The sequence below is a fragment of the Chiloscyllium plagiosum genome, unplaced genomic scaffold (genome assembly GCF_037043375.1).
Source record: "Chiloscyllium plagiosum isolate Xiang-an unplaced genomic scaffold, Cpla_swu_hap1 HiC_scaffold_40, whole genome shotgun sequence".
Taxonomy (NCBI): Eukaryota; Metazoa; Chordata; class Chondrichthyes; order Orectolobiformes; family Hemiscylliidae; genus Chiloscyllium; species Chiloscyllium plagiosum.
In genome coordinates this window covers 51,398,271-51,421,349 of record NW_028270178.1, presented here as the reverse complement: position 1 = coordinate 51,421,349, position 23,079 = coordinate 51,398,271, and the positions used below count along the sequence as shown (strand labels likewise).

Below are 23,079 nucleotides of genomic sequence, written 5' to 3'. Positions count from 1 at the left end.
CAGTAAGCTTCACATCTGTTTCCGGAAACCACTTGAGAAGGTTTGGAGATATAAGATATGCATGCATTTGGAAAGACTGAGTTTGACTTGGAACAGTCAGCATAGCTTTGTGCGTGGAGATCATGCCTTACAAATTTTGATAGAGTGTTTTGAGGAAGTGACCAGGAGGTTTGACGAGGGCAGGGTAGTGGACATAATCTATATGGATTTCAGTAAGGCGTTTGATAAGATTCCACATGGTGGGCCGCTCTAGAAGGTTAGATCCCATGGACTCCAAGGTAAACTTGGCAAATTGGCGACACAATTGGCTTGTCGTAATGAAGCAAATGGCTATGGTGGAGGTATGCTTGTTGGACTGGAGGCCTGTGACTAGTGGAGTGCCTCAGGGGTCCGTGTTGTGCCCATTGCTGTTTGCCATCTATATCAATAATTTGGACCAGGGTGAACAACGCAAAGTTCGTAAGTTTGCAGGTGACACTAAAATAGGAGGCATCGTTTACAGTGAGGAACGTTATCAGAAATTGCAGCAGTACTTTGATCAGCTGGGAAAGTGGGCTGAGAAATAGCAAATGGAATTTAATATAGATAAGTGCGACATCTTGCATTTTGGAAAGTCAAATTTAGGTAGGAGGTTAATGATGAATGAGAGGGTGTTAAGGACTGTAGTGGAACAAAAGGACGTTGGAGATCAGGTGCACGGTTGTCTGAAATTTGAGTCACAGATACACAGGACAGTGAAGAAGGCTGTTGGCACATTGGCCTGGACTCCCTGGTTTCGGGGAGTCCAGAACGAGAGAGCATAGGTTTAGGGTGAGAGGGGAAAGATATAAAAGAGACCTACGGGGTAACTATTTCACACAGAGGGTGGTACGTGCATGGAATGAGCTGCCAGGTGAAGTGGGGGAGGCTGATACAAGTGCAACATTTAAGAGGCATTTGGATGGGTAAATGAATAGGTAGGGTTTGGAAGGTTATGGGCCAGGTGCTGGCAGGTAGGACTAGATTGGTTTGGGACATGTGGTCGACAAGGATAGATTGGACCGAAGGGTCTGTTTCCATGCTTTACATCTCCATGACTCTATGACTTATACTAATCTCTGTTTTTTGGTGCTCCATACTGGTGAGAAAGTCCAAAGGGATATTTTCCATGAGGAGCTTACAAAGACCCAAAAGACCCGAGGAGTTTTCAGACATCCAACGCAACATTTTTCCTAGCACAGAAAGTAAGGATTTTTTTCCCCATGTGCATCTGTGTAAGATACTCTGTGCAGGCCCAGGAAAAGAGAAACCGGGTCCATCTCCAATTCTGTCCCCAAGACCCACTCTACTACACCTAACACAGTGCTCCAATATATACTAAGCTTGCAGCAGGACCACATGCAATGAGAAAGAGTGCCTGTAGTCACTCGGCATTTAGTACATGCTGAAGATAATCCCACTTTGAATTTTGAGAGAAACTCTGGTGTCAGACAGATTCTATGAAGATTTTTCAACTGCATGGAATGTGTCCTATTACAGATCAAAATCCTTCGAGCATTTTCACAAATATCCTCCCATGTCTACGAAGAGATCTAAACCCCCAACTCTCTCGCACAGACGTCACGAAGCTGCACAGTCTTGTCTGAGGGGACACTATCCAACTCATGATAAAGGATGCTGACAGAGAGGGTATTCGTAGCAAAAAGAACCCACTTCTCTGCATCGGATCTATAAGTGTCTGTTAAAAGTCTTTTTTAATCAAATCTCTAATCTGGAAAAAAAACAGAAGAAGTCTCTGCTAGGTAGTCCATACTTACGAGTTATTTGAACAAATGATATCATTGTTTCTCCCTCAAGTAAGACATGGTGGCTCAGTGGTTTGTACTGCTAACTCACAGCACCAGGGTCACGGGTTTGGTTTCAGCCTTGGGTGACTGATTGTGTGGAGTTAGTATATTCTCAACTGTGTCTGCGTTGGTTTCCTTCCCCAGTCACAAAGATGTGCAGGTTAGATGAATTGGCCATTGCTAAATTGCTCATAGTGTTCAAGAATCTGTAAGTTGGGGCATTAGTCAGGGTAAATATAGGATGGTAGGGGAATGGGTCTGGGTGGGTTACTCTTCAGAGGGTCAAAGTGGACTTGCTGGGCCCAAGGACTACTAATTCTAAATCACCTAAGCAAGGTACCCCCCTCGCTGCCCACAGTTTAAATCTGGAATCCATCATCCCCGGTTGACAACACGGTATAGCAATTATAGGGGTAAGGAATATGGTTATGCCTGTGTTGCCCTCGATCTGACGCATTGTCCTTCAAGTTTTGACAGTATTGATCATCATTAGATTATGACAATACTCCATAAATGTTGTCATTTTATGTAAGAATAACAGACGAAGAAGGGTTCACTTTGTCTGAGAGGGCTCAATACCATATTGATGCCGAGACATCAGCAGCCCAGACACTCACATACGATAAAAAAAAACTGAATTGATTGTTTATAATTGGGGAAATCAACTCCCCACAATCTGTGGGGCAGTTGCAATTTTGTTAGCTTGATAAAGAATCGCTTATGGTGCCAAATAAAAGATCTAAACCAGCCATTATTTTTCTTAGAAACATGTTAGATTATATTTCTTACAGTGTGGAAACAGGTCCTTCAGCCCAACAAGTCCACACCGACCCATCACCCACTCCCCTATATTTACCCCTACACCTAACACTACAGGCAATTTAGCATGGCCCATTCACCTAACCTGCACATTTTTGGACTGTGGGAGGAAAGCGGAGCCCCTGGAGAATGTGCAAACTCCACGCAGTCAGTCGCCTGAGGTGGGAAGTGAACCCGGGTCACTGGCGTTGTGAGGCAGCAGTGCTAACCACTGTGCCGCCCACATGACTCTGCTCTATGGGAAACATCAAAAAAGCATTCACACAGGGTGAAGGAAATGAGGAAGGACATTCATTTTAATAACAGCTATCCGAATTGTGTAATTTTGTCAAACAAATGGATATAGTTCACGTTAAATAAATGATCAAAGACAAATGCAATGAATATACTGAAATAGGGAAACTACCCCCGTGGCCATTTAAAAGGAAACCAGGATTTGCCCTCAGTATCAGGTATTTCCCTCAGACCTCCCATAGGCATGGCCTCCAACTTTGTAAAATTAATCTTATCGTCCAGAAAGGCAACAAGCGAATTAATGCATTGCATCACATGATCTACCGAAATTGCGAAATTTGACAAAAATAAGACCCTCATCTGCATACAATATAATCTTACGTGACTTCTATCCCACTTCTGGAGCAGATATGTTGGTATCCCTACGGATGGCCTCCGCCAGTGGCTCAATCACCAACGTAAACAACAATGGTGAAAGGTGTCAACCTGGTCGGCTGCCTGGAGAAATATTAATATTACTGGTTGGCACACCATTAGTGAGAACTGCAGCCAGAGGATCACGGTAAAGGACCCTCAACCACTTGATAAAAACTTTGCACAGACCAAACCGTTCTAATGTACAGAAGAGATCCGGCCACTCAACCCAATCAAATACCTTCTCTCATCTGAAGAGATCAGTAATCCCTGGACAGATTGTTGTTGACACTCTTGGATCATATTGAGTAACTTCTTTACATTGTAGGAAGATCTGCGTCCCTTTAGAAAGCCTGTTTGGTCATCTTTGGCAACGGAAGGCAGCAAAGTTTCCAGCTTTATGCACGGGTCTCAGACAGGATTTTGAAACCAACATTTAAATGAGAGATTGGCGTGTAAGAAGCACAATCCTTCAGGGTCTTCCTTTCTACAGCATCAGAGAGATGAGCCTCTCTTAAGGATGGAGGGAGGGGTTCGTGACTGTATGAGTGACGGAACGTGCTAAACATCAGCCCTGACAATAGGTGTATAAATTACGTATAAAATTCACGAGCAAATCAGGAACGTGAGCCTTTACATTCTAAAGCTGCTTCACAACCTCCTGCGCTGACAATGGTGCATTAAGGCACAACACCTATTCAGGGGTTACTCATGGAAGACCCAGGTTCTTGAAAAATGACTCCAACTTAATCCGTCTATCCTCACAATGTTCAGTCTGAAATAATGCGGTGAAAATTTGGGACAGGAGACATTAATCTGTTTGGAATTGAAGGTAAGGATGCCAGTACCTTCCCTAATTGAGGTAATGGCTTAAGAGTGGCGATGAGGAAGTTTGCCGAGAAATAGCAAGTGGAGTTTAATACAGATAGGTGTCAGTTCTTGCATTTTAGAAAGTCAAATCAAGGTAGGAGTTTCATGGTGAATGGTAGGGTCTTAAGGAGTGTATTGAGACAAAGTGACCTTGGAATTCTGGTTCAAGGTTCTCTGAAAGTGGAGTCGCAGTGAGATAGGGCAGTGAAAAAGGCATTTGGCACGCTGGCCTTCATCAGTCAGAGTAATGAGTATCGAAATTAGGGAGTTATGTTGCAGTTATACAGGATGCTGGTGAGGCAATACTGGTAGTATTATGTTCAGTGTTGTTCACTTTGCGATAGGAAAGATGTTATTAAACTGGAAATAGTGCAGAACAAATATAGAAGGATGTTGCCCGGCCTCAATGGTCTGAGATACAGTGAGGGGTTGGGCAACATAGGAGTTTTTACTTTAGAGTGTATGAGACTAAGGGGGATCTGATAGCAGTGTATAAGATCATGGGAAGCATGGATAGAGTGAATGCACTCAGTCTTTTTTTCCACAGGATTGAGCAACCCACCGACGAGAGGGCATCAATTTAAGATCCGAGGGGAAAGAGTTATAGGGGACCTGAGCGGCAACTTCTTTTACACACAGTGTGGTATACACATGGAATGAGATGCCAGCAGAAGTGGTTAAATTCACAAAATTTAAAATGCATTTGGACAAATACACGGATAGGAAAGAAAAAGAAGGACATGGGGCAAGGGTAAGGAAATGGGGTGCATGGACATTATGTTTGGAATGGAACAGTTTGGGCTGAAGGGCCTTTCTCCGTGCTGTCGGACTCGGACTCTCACAATCATTGCTTCTCCCATTGAATGTTATATTATACTTCCCCAATTCATTGGAGCGTGCTTGACCCTCTAGCCTCTGGGCTTCCATGATGTTTGACCAGAATGTTCAAACATTCGATACTGTATTCAGACGCCGTGTAAAAATGCAACATATTGATGTCACTATTCCTCAAAAGCTGCTTCAGCGCAAGGTTATTAGTTAGTCCTCCTGACAACACAACACCAAATCTCAAATAACCTGCTCTCCAGTTTGGTTCACAATGTACTGTTCAACCTACCCAATACACACTTCCGGAAGTTTTTTCTTCACTGTATTCGGAGTCACTGCAGTTTCAGTGCAATTTGAGGCCATCTATTATTACTGCAGCTCCACGATTATATGTTACTCATTCACAGGATGAGGGCGTCGCTGGATTACCAGCATTTATTGCCCATGCGAGAGGGGAGTTAAGAGTCAGCAGCGTTGTCTTGAGTCTGGAGTCACATGCAGGTCACACCAGGTAAGGACAGCAGTATCCTTCACTCAAGGACATCAGAGAACCAGATGAGTTTTTCCAACAATTGACAATTGATTCCTGGTCATCATAAACCCTTGATTCCAGATACATATTGAATTCAAATTCCACCATCTGCCATGGCAGGATTTGAATTCATGTCCCCAGAATATTACCTGGATCTCTTTGGGTTAAGAGCCCAGCGATAATATCACTGTGTCATTGATCCCCCTTGCATATACTTGCATACCTAATTTCCATAGCATATGTTGTAAAGTATTTACGTGACAGATTTAGTTTTGATATATAACACACTAATGTTTGCTTCATCTTGCTATTTGTAAGATCCACCCAAACTGATTCTGTGGGAAGTGAGGGAAAGGGTCTGTGGCGTTATTAGCGATTGACTTGGACAAGACTTTCCGGGAGACTCACCTCAACGCTGAGATGATCTGAAGAATTGGTCTGCAATACAGGACAAGCATCAATATTCTTTCCACCCACTTTGCCAGGATAGGTGTCACCATATTCTTCTGCTCCCTCGCACTCGCTGTATATCTGTTTTAACACATACCTCCGAACAAGGCTCACACTCTATCTTCAAATAAGGCTCAAGCACGACCACACTCACTGTTGACTTCAGCACCTTTCTTCCCCCACTTTTTCTGTCACTGACGCAATAGTGCCGCACACTAATACCACTGCATGGATACAACACTGTGGTCAGACTCCCTCCGGACATCTCACTCTTCCCCCCCTCCCCTATACCAGCATTGACAGTCGGGACACCCACTCCAACCTTCACTTCGTCCCTTCTCTTCTCCCATTCCAGGAGAAACATCAGATGCTTATAGTAAATGTCCCTTCCCCTCTGAACTTTGCGTAAACTGTTAATATATTTCCAAATAACTGGATGTTCCACATCAAGTTAGCATTGTCATCTCCTGTGGGCAGCTTCTGCATTATTGTTTGTTCTGTCCTCATTGTTTGAAGTTCTTTCATATAAATTCCACATTCCAACTGGAAAAAGCGGTGGACGCCGACCATTTCCTCTGTGTGAGCTTCTACCTCCATAGTTATCATCAAACCAGTCCAGCAGCGGCTGCAGTTCATCTGGAAGCGCATCAGACAAATGTTCAATAACTTCATGAATGCTTTCAATGTGAATAAATGCAAGGCCATTTATCATTTTAGCTCTGAAAGGAAACTCGGAGTCAATGTTATACTTACTCAAGTGACTTTTTAACATTTTTACTGAAGGGAATAAACATTATTTTTATTTTTATTGCTTTGATTAATACTTTTATCGAACCTGAAAAGGAATAAAAATGAGCTGCGCTGAAATGGGTCTGCACCTAAATGGGTCTTCGGCAAAATGGGCTGCACCAAACAGGCCGCACCAAACAGAATGAAGAATACAGTAAATTACACAGCACAGGGGAACGCCATATAACCATCCCAGGCTGTTATGCAGAAGCAGGGGCGCCCTGGGTAGCTGTCAGGAAATACAGAGTAGAGATCATTACTCATTTTGTGTTTGGAAAGCTGTAACGAGTGGAATTCTTCAGGGATCTGTATGAGGTCATCAACAAATTGCAATCTATTCTAATGAACCGGATGAAGGAGAGGGAGCTCAGTTTGCTCATGCACCAGGATAGTCATTCAATAAGATGTCAAATTGAGACAGAGCGTCTGCAATGGGATACAGACAGGGGAGGTCAGAGCGTCTGCAATGGGATGCAGACAGGGGGAGGGCAGGACGTCTGCAATGGGATACAGACAGGGGACGGCAGAGCGTCTGCAATGGGATGCAGACAGGGGGAGGGCAGGGCGTCTGCAATGGACTATAGACAGGTGAAGGACTGATCACCTGCAATTGGATACAGACGGGGGGAGGGCAGAGCGTCTGCAATGGGATACAGACAGTTGAGGGAAGACTGTCTGTAGTGGGATACAGTCGGGGGAGGGCAGAGCGTCTGCAATGGAATACAGACAAGGGAGGTCAGAGCGTCTGCAATGGGATACAGACAGGAGGAGGGAAAAGCGTCTGCAATGAGATACAGACAGGGGAGGCAGAGCGTCTGCTATGGGATACAGGCAGCGGGAGGGAAGAGGGTCTGCTATTGGATCCAGACGGGGAGGCAGAGCATCAGCAATGGGATACAGACAGAGGAGGGCAGTGCTTCTGCAATGGGACACAGTGGGAGTGCAGAACGTCTGCAATGGGACACAGACTGGGGGAGGACACAGCAACAAGCAATGGCAGACAGACAGAGGATGGCTGTGAGCAAAGTTTCAGTAAAAATAAACAGTACAATATACATGTGATGGAAACTTTCTGTTTTGTGGAATAGACGAAACAGCAGAAAATTTATTTAAATGCAAGGAGAATGCAGAACTCAGTGTTACAGAGGGATTTGTGTGTCTCAGTACATGAATCACATCAAATTAACCTGAAGATGTAGCAAGTGATTTAGAAGGTAAATGTCATGATCCTGTTTCGTGCAAGGGGTGTTGGGTATGATCGTAGCGATGTTTTCTGCATCAGTACAGGGCATTGCTAAGATTACATCTGTTGTATTATGTGTAGTTATAACTGCCTAAACTGAAAAAAAAACAAAATTGCTTTCACTCCCACACATTGCTTTCAAAACGTTTCAAATATGTTTCTCTTTACTCATTCTTGGGATGAAGGCATTACGTTGTGAAGAATTAACAGTTCGGCCTGAGAATGAGGGATGTTTTATTGACCATATAAGACCTTGAGAAGAGTGTAGTTGGTGAATACAGGATGGGTATTTCTTCTTGTGTGGGAGAATAAAACTGGGTAAATACTTTAAGAATAAGTCAGGTTCAAAGGAAAGGTCATTGGACCGAAAAATTGAACTCTGAATTCTGTTCCGACATGCTGACAGACAAGCTGAGCTTTTCCATCAATTACTGTATATGTTTAAGAATATTCATTTTAACACAGATATTGTGAAGTCATGAAACGCTTACTTTTACATTATGCAAGCACATATTAACACATCTTCAAAACAATTATGACCATTTATTGTTAATGAATTGATTCTGCAATAACACACTGACCTGGAGTCGAGAATATGATGGAGTCATATAGTTCGGACAATGTTCAAGAAGAGCTCACAGAGTCCAGTGTGGGACTGATAACGTGGCTGATTTAACTTACGGATGGAAAATGTAGCCTATCTGTGGAGAAACATTCTATTGCTCCCTTTCTGTTTCCCTGTCGCTCATCACAGCAATGTGTGGGAGTGAACAAAAGCCCAGTCGTCTTTCCCACTAATGGAGGATTCCTGATGAGGATTCATTGGAATCTCCCCATTGCCTGAAGCAAAATAATTCAGCCAAATTCAATTGTTTCATGAAGAAATCCCATTGTCAGAAGGCTGTGCAAGCAGAATAACTACAGAAGTAATTCTCCAACTCGATAGTGAGGGGAACAGACAGGAGATTCTGTGGCTGCAAATGGGAATCCGGAATTGTGTGTAGCCTCCCACATGCCAGGGTCCAGGATGTCTCAGAGCGGCTGCAGAACGTTCTCACCGTGGGTGGGGTGGGTGGGGGGTGAGTGGGGGGGCAGCAGCCAGAAGTCATTGTGCACATTGGTACAAAGGACAGAGTGACGCAGGTAGAAATATTGATGACATCCTGCAGAGTGATTGTAGAGAGATAGGGAAAAGGATAAAAGACAGTGGTAATATCCAGTTTACTTCCAGTTCTCCGTGCAAGTGAGGGTAAGAATAGGAGGATATGGCAGATGAAGGGGTGGCTAAAGAATTGGTGCAGGGCGCAGAGATTTTTGGATTACTGGGATCTTTTGTGGGGCAAGGTGACGTGTTCAGGAAGGACGGGTTGTACCTGAACTGGAAGGGGACCAATATGCTGGCAGGCAGGTTTGCAACTGCTGCAAGGAAGGCTTTCAACAAGATTGGCTGGGGTTGGGGAGTGGTGTGATCCTCAACAGCAGGGAGGCAAGTGCGAGGCTGGAAGGAGATACAGTAATCAGAAACAGTAAAATGAAGAGACAGGTCAGGCTAGTCAACGACGGGGAGCAAGGAATGCCTGTTGGATTAAATTGCAACTATTTCAATGCAAGATGACTGACAGGTAAGGCCGATGAACTCAGGGCATGGATTGGTGCGTGGGACTGGGATATTATAGCCAGTACAGAAACATGGCTAAGGGAGAGAAACAGCGGCAGCTTAATGCAGGACGGTACAGCTGCTTTATGCGGGAGAGAGATGGTGGAAAGAGGGGACGGGGAGTTTCATTTTTGATTAAGGCGAGTATCACAGCAGTAAACAGACATAAAATATCTGATGGATCATCATGTGAGGAATTGTCTGGGGAGCTAATAAATAAGAAGGGAATGGTGATAGGATTTGGATTGTACTATAGGCCCCCAAATAGTAAACGAGGAATTAGGGGGACAAAAATATGTAGACAGACTGGGGAGACTTGCAAGGCCAATAGGATTGCATTAGTAGGAGATTTTAATTTTCCTAACATAGACTGGGAATGACAGAGAATTAAGGACTGAGATGGGGTGTATTTATTAAGTGTGTTCAGAATAGTTTCCTGAAGCAGTATGTAGAGAGTGCAACTCGGGAAGGGACGAAACTTGACCTATTCTAAGATCTAGGGCAGGGCAGGCAACTGAGGTGACAGCGGGGGAGCACTCTGGGACCAGTGACCACAGTTCTATTAATTTTTAAACAGTTATGGAGAAGGACAAAACTGCTCCACATGTTCAAGTTCAAACTTGGGGCAAGGCGAATTTTGATGGAATTAGACAGGAGCTCGTAGGGGTTGGTTGGAGGAGTTTGTTTGCAGGCGAAGGGACCTCCTGCAAGTGGGAGGCCTTTAAAAGTGAAATGTCTACATTTCAAGGCCTATATGTTACTGTGAGGGTAAAAGGCAATGTTGGTAGGAAGAGGGACCCTCGGATGTCAGGAGATATTGAGGCTTTGACCAGCAAAAAGGAGGCGTGGCTCAGGTCCAGGCAGCTGGGATCGAGGGAGTACCAGGAGGTGTACAGGAGATACAGTAGTTTACTGAAGAAGGAAATCAGGAGAGCGAAAAGGGGGCACAAGATCGCTTTGGCTGAGAATATTAGGGTGAATCAAAGAGGTTCATTAAGTATGTTAAAGTAAAAAGAATAACTAAATGATAATATGACCACTCAAAGTCCAAACTGGACATGCAAGTGTAGAACCGTAGATTTGCGCGATTCTCAATGAATATTTCTCGTCTGCCTTTACCGTGGAGAAAATCATGAACTCTTGGGAGGTTAACAAAGGTCGTAGTGTTATCTTGGGGTGAGTCAATATCACGGGAGAGGACCTGTTGGATGCATTAAAATGTATGAAGGTGGAAAAATCTCCTGATCCTAAACAGATGCAACCATGAATACTTCAAGTGGCTACAGAACAACCTACGGGGACCCTGGTTGATATTTTTGTATAATCGTTAGCTACAATTTAGGTTCCAGAATATTGGAGATTAGCAAATGTTGTGCCATTATTCAAGAAGGGAAGCAAAGAAAAATCTGGGATCGATAGACCAGGAAGTCTAACATTTGTAGTACGTAGGTTACTTGAGAAGACTCTGGGGGCTGAGATGTACATGCATTTGGAAAGATCAGGTTTGTTTCGAAATAGTTTTTTTGACAGATTCCCAACAGTATGGAAACAGGCCGTCTGGCACAACAAGACCACACCGACCCTCCAAACAGTAACCCACCCAGTCCCATTCCCCTACCCTTTATTTACCCCTGACGAATGCACATAAAACTATTGGTAACTTAGCATGGCCAATTCACCTGACCTATACATCTTTGGATTGTGGAATGAAAATGGAGCACCCAGAGGAAACACACACAAACACAGGGAGAATGTGCAAACTCCACTCAGAGAGTCACCCGAAGCTGGAACCAAACCCGGATCCATGGCATTTTGAGGCAGCAGTACTAGCCACTGAACCACCATGCCACCCTTGCTTTTTTTCAACAGAGTTCAATGACACAGGTACGAAATCTATTCTGCCCTTCACCCATGATGTACGTTCCAATATCACATGCCATGGATAATTTATTCTCCACTGAAAGTGTCATCTTACTATTATTTATTAGTTTGATATTATGAATTTTAATATTTATTATTAATAGTTGTTTTTAGACTGGAAAGATTGCATGGCTTTGTGAGTGGGAGATCATGCCTCTTAAATTTGTTTGAGTTCATTGCTGAAGTGACCAGGAATGTTGATGAGGGAGGGGCGGTAGACTGTGTGGTTTTCAGTAAGGCCTTTGACAAGGTTACCATTGATAGGCTGGTCTGGAAGGTTAGAATCTCATGGAATCCAAAGGGAGCTGGCAAATTGGACACACAATTGGCTTGATGGTAGTAAGCAGAGGGTAATAGTGGAAGAATGCTCTCGGACTGGAGGCCTGTGACACATGAAGTGCCTCAGGGGTCGCTGCTGGGCCCGTTGCTGTTTGTTATCTGTATCAATGATATTCTTGCGAATGTACAAGGCATAATTAGGAAACTTGAAGATGACACTAAAATAGGAGATATCGTGGACAGTGAGGAAGTATATCAGAAATTGCAGCAGGACCTTGATCAAACTGGAGAAGTGAGCCGAGGAATATTTAGGCAACGTTAGATCAAGGTAGGAGTTTGATGGTGATTGGTAGGACCTTAACGAGTGTAGTTGAGCAGAGGGACCATGGAGTTTAGGTCCACCGTTCTCTGAAAGTGGGGTCATAGTTAGACATGGCAATGAAGAAGGCTTTTGCCACATTAGCAAGCATCGGTCAGGACATGGAGGAGAGCAGTTGGGAAGTTACGTTGCAGTTATATAAGATGTTGGTGAGGCTGCACTTGTAGTGCTGTGTTCAGTTTTAGTCACATTACGATCTGAACGATGTTTTTACTTTGGAATGTGTGCGGACGGAATTTACAAAACTATTGCCAGGTCTCAACAGTATGAATTATAGGGAGAGGATGGACAAGCGAGGACTTTTTTCTTGAGAGCACAGAGAGGGGTCTGATAGTAGTTTACATGGATAGGGGGAATGGACCCAGCCTTTTTTTCCTAGAGTTGGGGAATCGAGCAGGGGAGAGCATCAGTTTAAGGTCAGAACGGAAAGAATAAAAGGGAAACTGATGGAAACTGTTTTTCACAGAGAGTGGTACACAAAGGGAATGAGCTGCCAACGGAAGTGGTTGAAGCGTTTATATTAACGATATTTAAATGGCATTTGGGCAAGTACATGGACAGGAAATGTCGAGAATGCTATGGGCCAAGTGCTAGGAAATGAGTTTAGTGTGGTTTGATATTTGGGTCAGCATGGACGAGTTTGGGCCAAAGGGCCTCTCTGCCTCTCTCCATGCTGTCAGACTTGATGACTCTACAAATAGGATAGCATTTGGGTCAAACTCTCATTTTTCGTTAGGTCATAAGTTCGAATCATATTTGGACAATGTTATTTCAAGTTAACTTTGCAGATATTTTGCTTTTCAGTTTGTTATCGACAATACGTATGTGTGTGCGTGTTTCTGTGTGTGTGTGTATGTGCGTGTGTGTGTGTCTGTGTGTGTGTCTGTGTGTGTGTGTGTGTGAGTGTGTGTATGTGTGTGTTTCTCAGTATTTTTCGAAGGGAAATATCACTGTACATATTTGCAATATCCTCTCGTCATTCCTCTTTCCATCATAGTTTGTTTTGGTCATAGACATGTTGTTTTAGTAGATTAAAGAAATCTGCCTGACTTGTTCCGAACACTGACCCTGACACACTCTGAGAACTATATCATTTGCCATATCACCAACATAGTTATAATTATTTTTTGTGAGCAATGGAGGAGTGGGGCTAGAAAAGGGAGAAGTGAGCCAAAACAACACAGGGAAATATCGACTCATTCAGCCAACGTCAGAGACAAGGAGTTCCTTGGAGGGGATTCTGAGGGATAGAATTTGCATTTATTTAGAAAGACAAGGAATGATTAGGTATAGTCAATATGGATTTGTGTGATGGAAATCATGTCGAATTAATGTGATTGAGTATTATGAAGAGGTGACAAAGAAGTTTGAAGAATATACTTTCGTGCACCTTGTTTACACAGACTTCAACAAGGCATTTAATAAGGTTTCCCATCGTAGACAGATTACTAAAATTAGGTTATATGTAATCTAGTAAAAGCTAGCCAATTGGATACAAAATTGGATTGAAGGTAATATACTGTTTTCCAGACTGAAGACCTGTGACCAGCGATGTTCTGAAAGAATCAATGCTGAGCTCACTGCTTTTCATCATGGATATAAACAACTTTGATATGATTATCGGAGGCATGGTTAGTAAGTTTATAGATAACATCACCAAATTGGTTCAGTGGACAGTGAAGAAGATTATCTCAGAATATAACGTGATCCTTGACCATCAATGAGCCAAGGACTGGCAGATGGAGTTTAGTTTAGATATTTGTGAGGTTTTACATTTTGGTAATTTAAAGCGGGGTAGAGCCCTGGGGGCTGTTGCTTAACAAAGAGAACTGCGGGTGAAGATTCATAGTTCCTTGTAAGTGGAGTTTAGGTCGGAAGAGAAGTGAGGAACGTGGTTGACATGCTTGCCTTAATCAGTCAGAACATTGAGAATAGGAGTTGGAGGAGCGTGTTGCACTTGTACAGGATGTAGATGAGACCACTTTAAGAAAACTGCGTACATACCAGTTGACTCTATTAAAGGATGGATGTTGTTAAGCTTGAAAGCGTGCAGAAAAGATTTACAAGGATTTTCTGGAACCTGAGGGCTTGAGCTACAGGGAGATGAGGAACAGGTTGAGACTTTTCCCCCCTGAACTGTCAGAAGTTGAATGGTGACATGACAGAGGTTTTAAAAGGTCCTGAGGGGGATGGATAGTCTGAATGGGCAAAATCTTTTTTCCCAGAGTAGGTGCGTTCAGAACTAGACGGCGTAGGGTGATGGTGACAGAGCAAAGACTAAGAAGGGACCTGAGGGGAAACCGTTTCATATAGAGGCTGGTGGGTGTACTGTCAGAGGAAGTGGTGAAAGCGGGTACAATTACACGTTTAAAATGTAACTGGATAGGTACATAAATAGGAATAGATCATGGGATGTGGGCCAAATGCTGGCAAGTGGGACGAGATCTGATTAAGATGCCTGATTGGCGTGGACAAATTGGACAAAAGGCTTTGTTTCCACGCTGTATGATTCTCTTATTCTCACAGCGGGATGAGGGAAAATTCTAAAAGTGCCCTTCAAAAGGGAATTCTCTTTCCCGGAAATTTGTGGTGCCTCTCTGATTACAAGTATTCACAGTTGAGTTAGTTAAAGATTTGACAGAAAAGTGAGTCACGGATAATGGGACACAGTCAGGACGATCAGGCTGAGACCACAACCTGATCAGCCACAATCTTAATGCCTGGTGGAGAAGGCTCAAATTCTCGAATGACACACTCCTGCTCCTCAATCCCATGTTTCTGTGTCCAATTCAACCCCTCTAACTGCTCCTCTAACTGGAGCAGTTAGAGTCCACTTATTATTATGGCATGGTGCACAGAAATAGAGGAAACAATCGGCCCCTCAAGACTGTCCCACTCGGTTTGGGAGATATGGAAAATGTAATTGGAAGACCCAGGCTGGATATGGAAGAGGTTGCTCATTTCTCTTTACAGGGCTTTCCCTCTCTGTATCTTGTGCTTCATTTGTTGATGATGTTGTAGAGCCAGATTCACTGTGAATACAGCCCCCAAATCTCACCCAGTGATGGCTCACAAAATCCACAGGTCTCCCTGATTGCAACATCCCATAAAAAACCTTCCAGAAAAATAACACCTACTAACTTTCCAATAACAGAATGGGAGAACATCAGGAACAGGGGCAGGTCATTCCCATCCCAAGCCTGCCTTGCCCTTCACTAAGATCAAGGCTGACCTGCCCAAGTCTCAAATCTTCCTCAATGTCCAAGTCTTCTTGAACACTTCCATAGAACACAGAACCAGGAACAGTACTGATTTGGAGATGCTGGTGTTGAACTGGGGTGTACACAGTTAGAAATCACATAGCACCAGGTTATAGTCCAACAGGTTTCATTGGAAGCACACTAGGTTTTGGAGCATCGCTCCTTCATCAGGTGATAGTGGATGGCTCGATCGTAACACAGAATTTATAGCAAAAACTTACAGTGTGATGTAACTGAAATTATACACAGAAAAATTGATTGTCTGTTAAGCCTTTCATTTGTTAGAATACCATGATAGTTTCACTACTTTCATGTGTAAATCACAAACATTTTTTTTTAAATGTTGCATTCTCAGGTGAGCTGTGAACAATGGTGATAGCTAGACAAAATGTTGAAGGTGTTGGCCCCCTGTGTTCTCTGACTATGCCATGATGTTTAGATTGATTCTAATCTAAAAAGTGAGATAAGAAGTTTTACGTGAATTCATGCAGTTTTTGAGCTCAGAGTTCTACATGAATGCATGCAGTTCGGACCTTCATCACTCGACGTTGTGCCATTTATCCTGCTCTAAGTTTAGACTAACCTACATGCTTCCATTCACTTTGTTCCATGTGCCTAACCAAGAGCCTCTTAAGTTTCCCTCACGTATTTGACTCTACTACCACTGATGGTAGTGCATTCGACACACCCACCACTCTCTGTGTAAAGAATCTACCTCTGATATCTCCCCTGAAACTTCCTCCAATTACCTTAAAATTATACAACCAAGTGATAGACATTTCTGCCATGGGAAAATGTCTCTGGCTATTCACTCTCTCTGCCTCTCATCATCTTGTACACCTCTACCAAGTCACCTCTCATCTATTTTTCCTCCAATGAGAAAAGCCCTAGCTCCCTCACGGTTTCTTCGTAAGACCTGCCCTCCAGTCCAGGCAGCATCCTGGTAAATCTCTTCTTTACACTCTCGAAAGCTTCATTATCCTTCCCATAATGAGGAGACCAGAACTGAACACAATATTCCCTGTGCGGTCTGAGCAGGCCTCTATCGAGCTGCAGCATAACCTCGCGGCTCTTAAACTCAATCCCCCTGCAACTGAAAGCCAACACACCATACACCTTCTTAACAACCCGATCAACTTGGGTGGCAACTTTGAGGGATCTGTGGACACGGACACCAGGATCCCTCTGTTTCTCCACACTGCCAAGAATCCTGCCTTTCACCATGTATTCTGCATTCACATTCGAGCTTGCAAGGTGAATTACTTCAGTTTGAACTCCATGTGCCACTTCTCAGCCCACCTCTGCATCCTGTCGATGTCCCATTGCAACCTACAATAGCCCTCCATACGCTGTATCACTCCAACCACCTTTGTGTAATCGGCAAACTTACTAGCCCACTCTTCAACACCCATATCCAAGTCATTTTTTAACATAACAGAGAGCAGAGGTCACTGAACTGATCCCAGCGGGACACCACTGGTCCCTTTCAGTGATCTAGCTCCCCTAACTCTCTGTGTAAGAGAATTCCTGACATTCACTACCTCTGTTTGAAGAAAACCTTCTCTGCTTCTGCACCATGACCTATTGATATGAACAAAAGAGGTAACGCAGGGGCTCAGGTAAGAGAGAATGACCCTGAACTCAAGGATGGATTTGACTAAGGATGACATCAAGGAGCCTGAACAAAATCACACTTAATGAGAAATATTTATGACCTCTACACTGTTTGGAGTCATTCACGGCACAAGGGAAGATGATTATCATTGGTGGGCATCAATCATCTTAGCCGTGGGGCACATCTGCAGGAGATCCTCAGCGTAGCTTCGTCAGCCCGGGCATCTCCAGTTTGTCATCATAGAATCCCTACAGTGTGGAAGGAGGATATTTAGCCCATTGAGCCAAAGTGAGCAGATTAGATTCCCTACAATGTGGAAACAGGCTCTTCGGCCCAACCCAGTCCACACCGACCTTTCGAAGAGTAACCCACCCAAACACATTTCCGTCGGACTAATGCACCTAACGAAATGGATAATTTAGTATGGCCAATTCACCTGGTGTGCACATTTTCGGACTGTGGGAGGAAAACGGAGCACCTGGAGGAAACGCATGCAGAGAAGTGGGAAATGTGCAAACTCCACACAGACAGTTGCCCAAGGCTCGAATCGAAACTGGGACCCTGGTGCTGTGAGGCAGCAGTGTTAGCTACTGAGCCACCGTGCCAGCAGAAGAGGCGGCATTCACTGAATTCTACAAAATTTTCAGGATAAGTTGTCCCTCTTCAGCTCTTGAAACAGGCTGTGACCATGTGCAACAAGACTTGGTGAACATTCAAGATCGTGCTGTTAAAGTCTGGGTAACGTTTATGTAACAGCACAGTACATTTCCACAGTGAAAGGAGGAGTTCATTCAGCACCTCCATCTGGTTTCAAAAGTATGTGGTGAAGCCATTCATCCCATCAAAACTACTGGGCAAAAAGAGGGATACCCCATTCAGTCCCTCCTGCCTGTAGCACAGGAAGTCAGGGAGTCTGTTCTCTCTCACATGTAACGTACATGGGAACAGAAAGAACCATTTCACACCCGGAGTCACTTACAAAGGAACAGGAAGAGGTTATTCAGCTTGTCAAGCCCTTAACACAGGAACAGGAAAATGTCAGAGATGTTCCAACATCACAAACAAATGGAGCAGGGGCTGCACAGACAGACTGCTCCAAATTGATCCGTATGACTTAATTACTCATGGTACATATGTGTTACGTTAACATGGTTTTCTGGCAGTCGGAATGAAGACAACATTTTTTAGCCATTCTCCAAGTTACCTTCCATCTCCAAGAAGGCAGACGCATGGTCTCCGTGGAGGTCAGAAGCCATTGGGAAATAACTAACTGTTTCAGAATGATGGTATTTTGGCTGCTGGCAGGATCGTGTACAAAGTGACATTCAATGCAGTGTCACACATTAACTGTGCATTTAAGTGTTCAGAGTTCATTCAGAGCCTGTACCTCGTTGTCAATCGACGTGAGGGTTCTGCAGATGCATGTAAACTGTCGTGAATCAAACATCCAACGAAAGGTATGACATTTTCACCCCATTCAGCTGTTTGGGACATAATGAGTTTCTGTCCATACCCATCAAGCTTCCACTTCTTATTCTCTCACAGCGCTACAGATTAAACACATAGTTACTGCACTCTCTCCTCATGGTAACATCATGCCAGTATTTAGTCTGGTCAAATTACTTTGCACTCTCTCAGTGACAGAGCGATCATTGGTTATAAAGCAGACCAAATCTTTACACAATGCACCAACGACTCTCTCAACAAAACACGATCAGTGGGAAAGATATTCTAACATTTGTACTTCAATGATTTTTCATGAAGACCCACACATCATTTACTTCCTGTCCTGTATGAATTCTGTCAGCGACTTATGACCAAGGACATATAGGTCCTTTTCAACAAAAGCACTCGCCAACCTCTGTACCATTTAATAAATATAACTGCACATGATTATATTTGTTGTTCACATCTGAATCTTATGAACAGCTATTGCCCAAACACGGCTCCTGCTGCCACGCATCAATCCTTCAGTCCAGAGAAAAACAGCTTTCTTCTTGTATCTCCGTTAATCAAATTTTAATCCATGTGGTATATATTCCACCCCTACCTACCCATGGACTCTAACATTCCCCATTCACCTGTATTCAAACATGTCAAGCGTCTTCTAAAAATACAAATACTCCACTCGCATTGATTCTCAACTGTCGATGTCACAACGGACAATCTCCACAAACAGGTTTATCAAGGATCATTTCCCTTTCCTGAATCTCGGCCGAATGTACCAAATCATATCATTATTCTCCAAGTGTCAATTCGTCATGTTCCTTATAAAAGGTTCCAATATTTTTTCTCACAGCTGACATCAAATTATTTAGTTTTCTGTTTTCCCTCTCCATCCTGTTTTTAATATTTAGGTCGACAATAGCTGCTGTCCAGTCTGCAGGATCCTTTCCAGAATCTAACTAGCTTTGAAGAATAATCAGTAATTATTTCACTAGCTCTGTTCTCATCTCAAACACTCTGAGATGTAGCTCATCAGATGCAGCAACTTAAGAAATTCGATTCAATTAGATTTTCAATAATATACTCTTCATTAATTCTGATTTCCTGCAGCTTCCAATTTTTACCAGTCCCTCTGTTCCCTAATATCATTGGAAATTAATTTCTGTACTTTCCCCTGTGGAGATGGAACCAATGCATTCCTCTCAGCAGGCAGATGGATTCAGTCAACTCGTGAATACATTGGAGGACTGCACTTCAGAGATGGTGGATATATTACCCACTGCTGCCTGCAAAGTTCCAGAATCAATCCAGTTTAATTCATCGTGATTGTCAGCGCAGTCCTGCGACTGGTGTAAGAACACAGGTTATACTGAAGGAGGGAATACAGCTCAGTGACCACCTCAATTTTGAAACAAGCTGGCTTTACACCTTACACCTGAATGGGTGCAGCTGAGACAAATGTTCCTGGAAACTCCTCCCTGTTTATACAGCGCCCCTTCTTTGTAGTCTCAACTCCATTTGTTTATCATGGACCCAGACACATTGTAAATGCAGTATTCAGAGTGGGGTCGCCAGACCGTCGTGAATCTCTGAATGAACCCACTAGCTGACATCACTATCCTGAGAACACCATCCACAGAGTCTCCACTGACTTTCCAGATGACAGCAGCAAGTGAATTCCCCATACCTACAATGCATCCATTCAGTATTGAAAATGCCTTGGTCTCCTCAGTTTCTCTAGGAGAAAGTGAGGACTGCAGATGCTGGAGATCAGAGCTGAAAAATGTGTTGCTGAGAAAGCACAGCAGGTCAGGCAGTATCCAAACATCAGGAGAATCGACGTTTCGGGCATGAGCCCTTCTTCAGGAATGAGGAAAGTGTGCCAACCAGGCTAAGATAAAAGGCAGGGAGGAGGGACTTGGGGGAAGGGCGTTGGAAATGCGATAGGTGGAAAGAGGTTAAGGTGAGGGTGATAGGCCGGAGAGGGGGTGAGGACGGAGAGGTCAGCAAGAAAATTGCAGGTCAGGAAGGTGGTGCTGATTTCGAGAGTTGGGATTTAGACAAGGTGGGGGGAGGGGAAATGAGGAAGCTGGAGAAATCGGAATTCATCCCTTGTGGTTGGAGGGTTCCCAGGCGGAAGATGAGGTGCTCTTCCTCCAGCAGGAACCCTCCAACGACAAGGGATGAATTCAGATTTCTCCAGCTTCCTCATTTCCCCTCCCCCCACCTTGTCTCAATCCCAACCCTCTAAATCAGCACCACCTTCCTGACCTGCAATTTTCTTGCTGACCTTTCCGTCCTCACACCCTCTCCGGCCTATCACCCTCACCTAAACCTCTTTCCACCTATCGCATTTCCAACACCCCTCCCCCAAGTCCCTCCTCCCTGCCTTTTATCTTAGCCTGGTTGGCATACTTTCCTCATTCCTGAAGAAGGGCTCATGCCAGAAATGTCGATTCTCCTGATCTTTGGATGCTGCCTTACCTGCTGTGCTTTTCCAGCAATACCTTTTTCAGCTCCTCAGTTTCTCTTCCTGGCTGAGAAAGCTCTTATATCTCCATACAGTCACACAGTAACAGTTCCTCTCTCCAAAGAAGCAGTTGACAATGGAACATTACGTTTCTCTATCAGTAATCCGCAACTCCATCAGCGACTATCAGTATTGCTGATGGAGTTGATCACCACACTCAGAGACGAAAGATAGAGGGAACATAACTCACGGTAAGCAGGGACATCCCGTAATAAATATGATATTCAGGAATATGTGAAAAGGGGAAATGGTAGAATAACTTCCCATTCTGTTTTCCTTCCAGTCCATCATCAGCAATCCTTTTGTTTGCTTTTCCTTTCTCTCTCTCTCTCCATCTCTCTCTCTTTCACTCTCACTTTCTCTCTCTTCCTGGACATCATCCACTCAACACAAACCTCCCGCTCACACTACCATCCATCCATGATATAATAATATTATTTCGCAGTTGCATTCAGATTTGATAGGTTCACTGAACTCGAAACGTTATTTGTTTTTTTTTTCCGACACACTACCATAACTGCTGAGATTTTCCAACATTCTTTCAGACTGTGGAGAATTTTATTTCAGATCGCCAGCATCCACATTTTCTTGTTGCTGTTATTTCGCGGGATGCCAGCATCACTGGCACGGACAGTATTTGTTGTCCATCCTAACTGTCCTTGACAATGGGGCCATTTGTCAAGGCAATATGGAGGCAACCACATTGTTGTGGATCTGAGGTGACACTTAGTTCAGACAGGGCAAAATGTTAGGTTTCTTTATCAAAGGTTATCAACAAAATAAGAAAGAATTCCTGATGGTTTATGCTTGCCATGAGTGAAATTAGGCTTCATTCCTATTTTTGATATTGTAATTTAAATTTAGTCATCGGCTGTGATAGGATTTCAGACAATGCGTTTAGAGTCATAACCTGTGCCTCTGAATTACACAGTCAGTGACATTTTTACTCTGTTTAAGAGTCCCTGTTGTGAAGTAACTGTAGAGACAAGAACAAGTTTGTGGTCAAACTCTTTGTAACTGGAATAGAGGTCAGAAGAGAACTGGAGCCATAAAATCTGTCGTTAACGAAGGGGTAGATGATGGCGAAGTCAGCAACAGAACTCAGGCAAATCTGGAGATTGGGATATTAAGAAGCAGGTTTGATGACAGAGAGAATATGGAGATATAAAACAGTTCACGCTAAATGGAGACTCGAGGTTCCGAACAGTCTTTTACCTTCTCAGATGTTTATGACTAAGTAGTTTGGAAATGCATGAGAAGAAAGTGGCGTTTGTGACTGAAAGTTTCTGTATTTGTAAAATATAATCAACCAGCATAGCAATAACATTCAGCATCATTTATAGAATTGACAGAGATAGAATTACCAGGAACACCAATAATAGCGAGGATGGGATAGTACCCAGCTTGAATAGTCATCAGTACAGCTCGTATCCGCAACTGTAACGGTGGCCAATCCTGAGAAAGCCAATAAAGACCATCGGATAAACTCCTGTCCATTGTTGTAACATTCCAGTCTAATGTTCTCAGAATCTGATCCATTGTTGGAACATTCCAGTCTAATGGTCTCAGATTCGTATCCATTGTTGGACCATTCTAATGTTCTCAGATTCTGATCTCTTTCTCTTTCTCTGTAGCTGCTGATCCCAATCTTGTTGAGGTTGACTCTGCGCCAAATACTATGGCATAACAAGGTGAAAGAAGTCCCTAATTATGGAAGGGGGAAATCCTCCAGTGACCCAGTTAGGTCCAGGAAGACTGATATTAATCACAGTCACTGAACAAACAGCTCCAGTTAACCCATTTCACGGCAACTCTGATATATCACAATAATACTTGGTGTGTCTGGGATTTTGATATCGCTGATTATTGGGCTCGTGGCACATCTCCAGTTATAAACATAGAGATGAGGGAGAGACATAATTCTTTCTCTTCACAAGCTTGATGATTCTGCTATGTTTTGGCAGTATAGGAATTGCTGGGCTCCCGAG

The 23,079-nt window shown here is 43.6% G+C and overlaps 1 protein-coding gene across 1 annotated transcript in view; it reads right to left on the bottom strand.

Annotated features, from left to right (window-relative positions):
• LOC148138517 (putative G protein-coupled receptor 139) overlaps window positions 1-22,588 on the bottom strand; it is a 66,882-nt gene extending 44,294 nt beyond the window's left edge. Inside the window, exon 1 of the mRNA XM_087981686.1 lies at window positions 22,456-22,588. Coding sequence (XP_087837812.1) covers window positions 22,456-22,588 — 133 coding nt within the window. The remainder of the gene's footprint in view (window positions 1-22,455) is intronic.
• Between the last annotated feature and the right edge of the window lie 491 nt (window positions 22,589-23,079).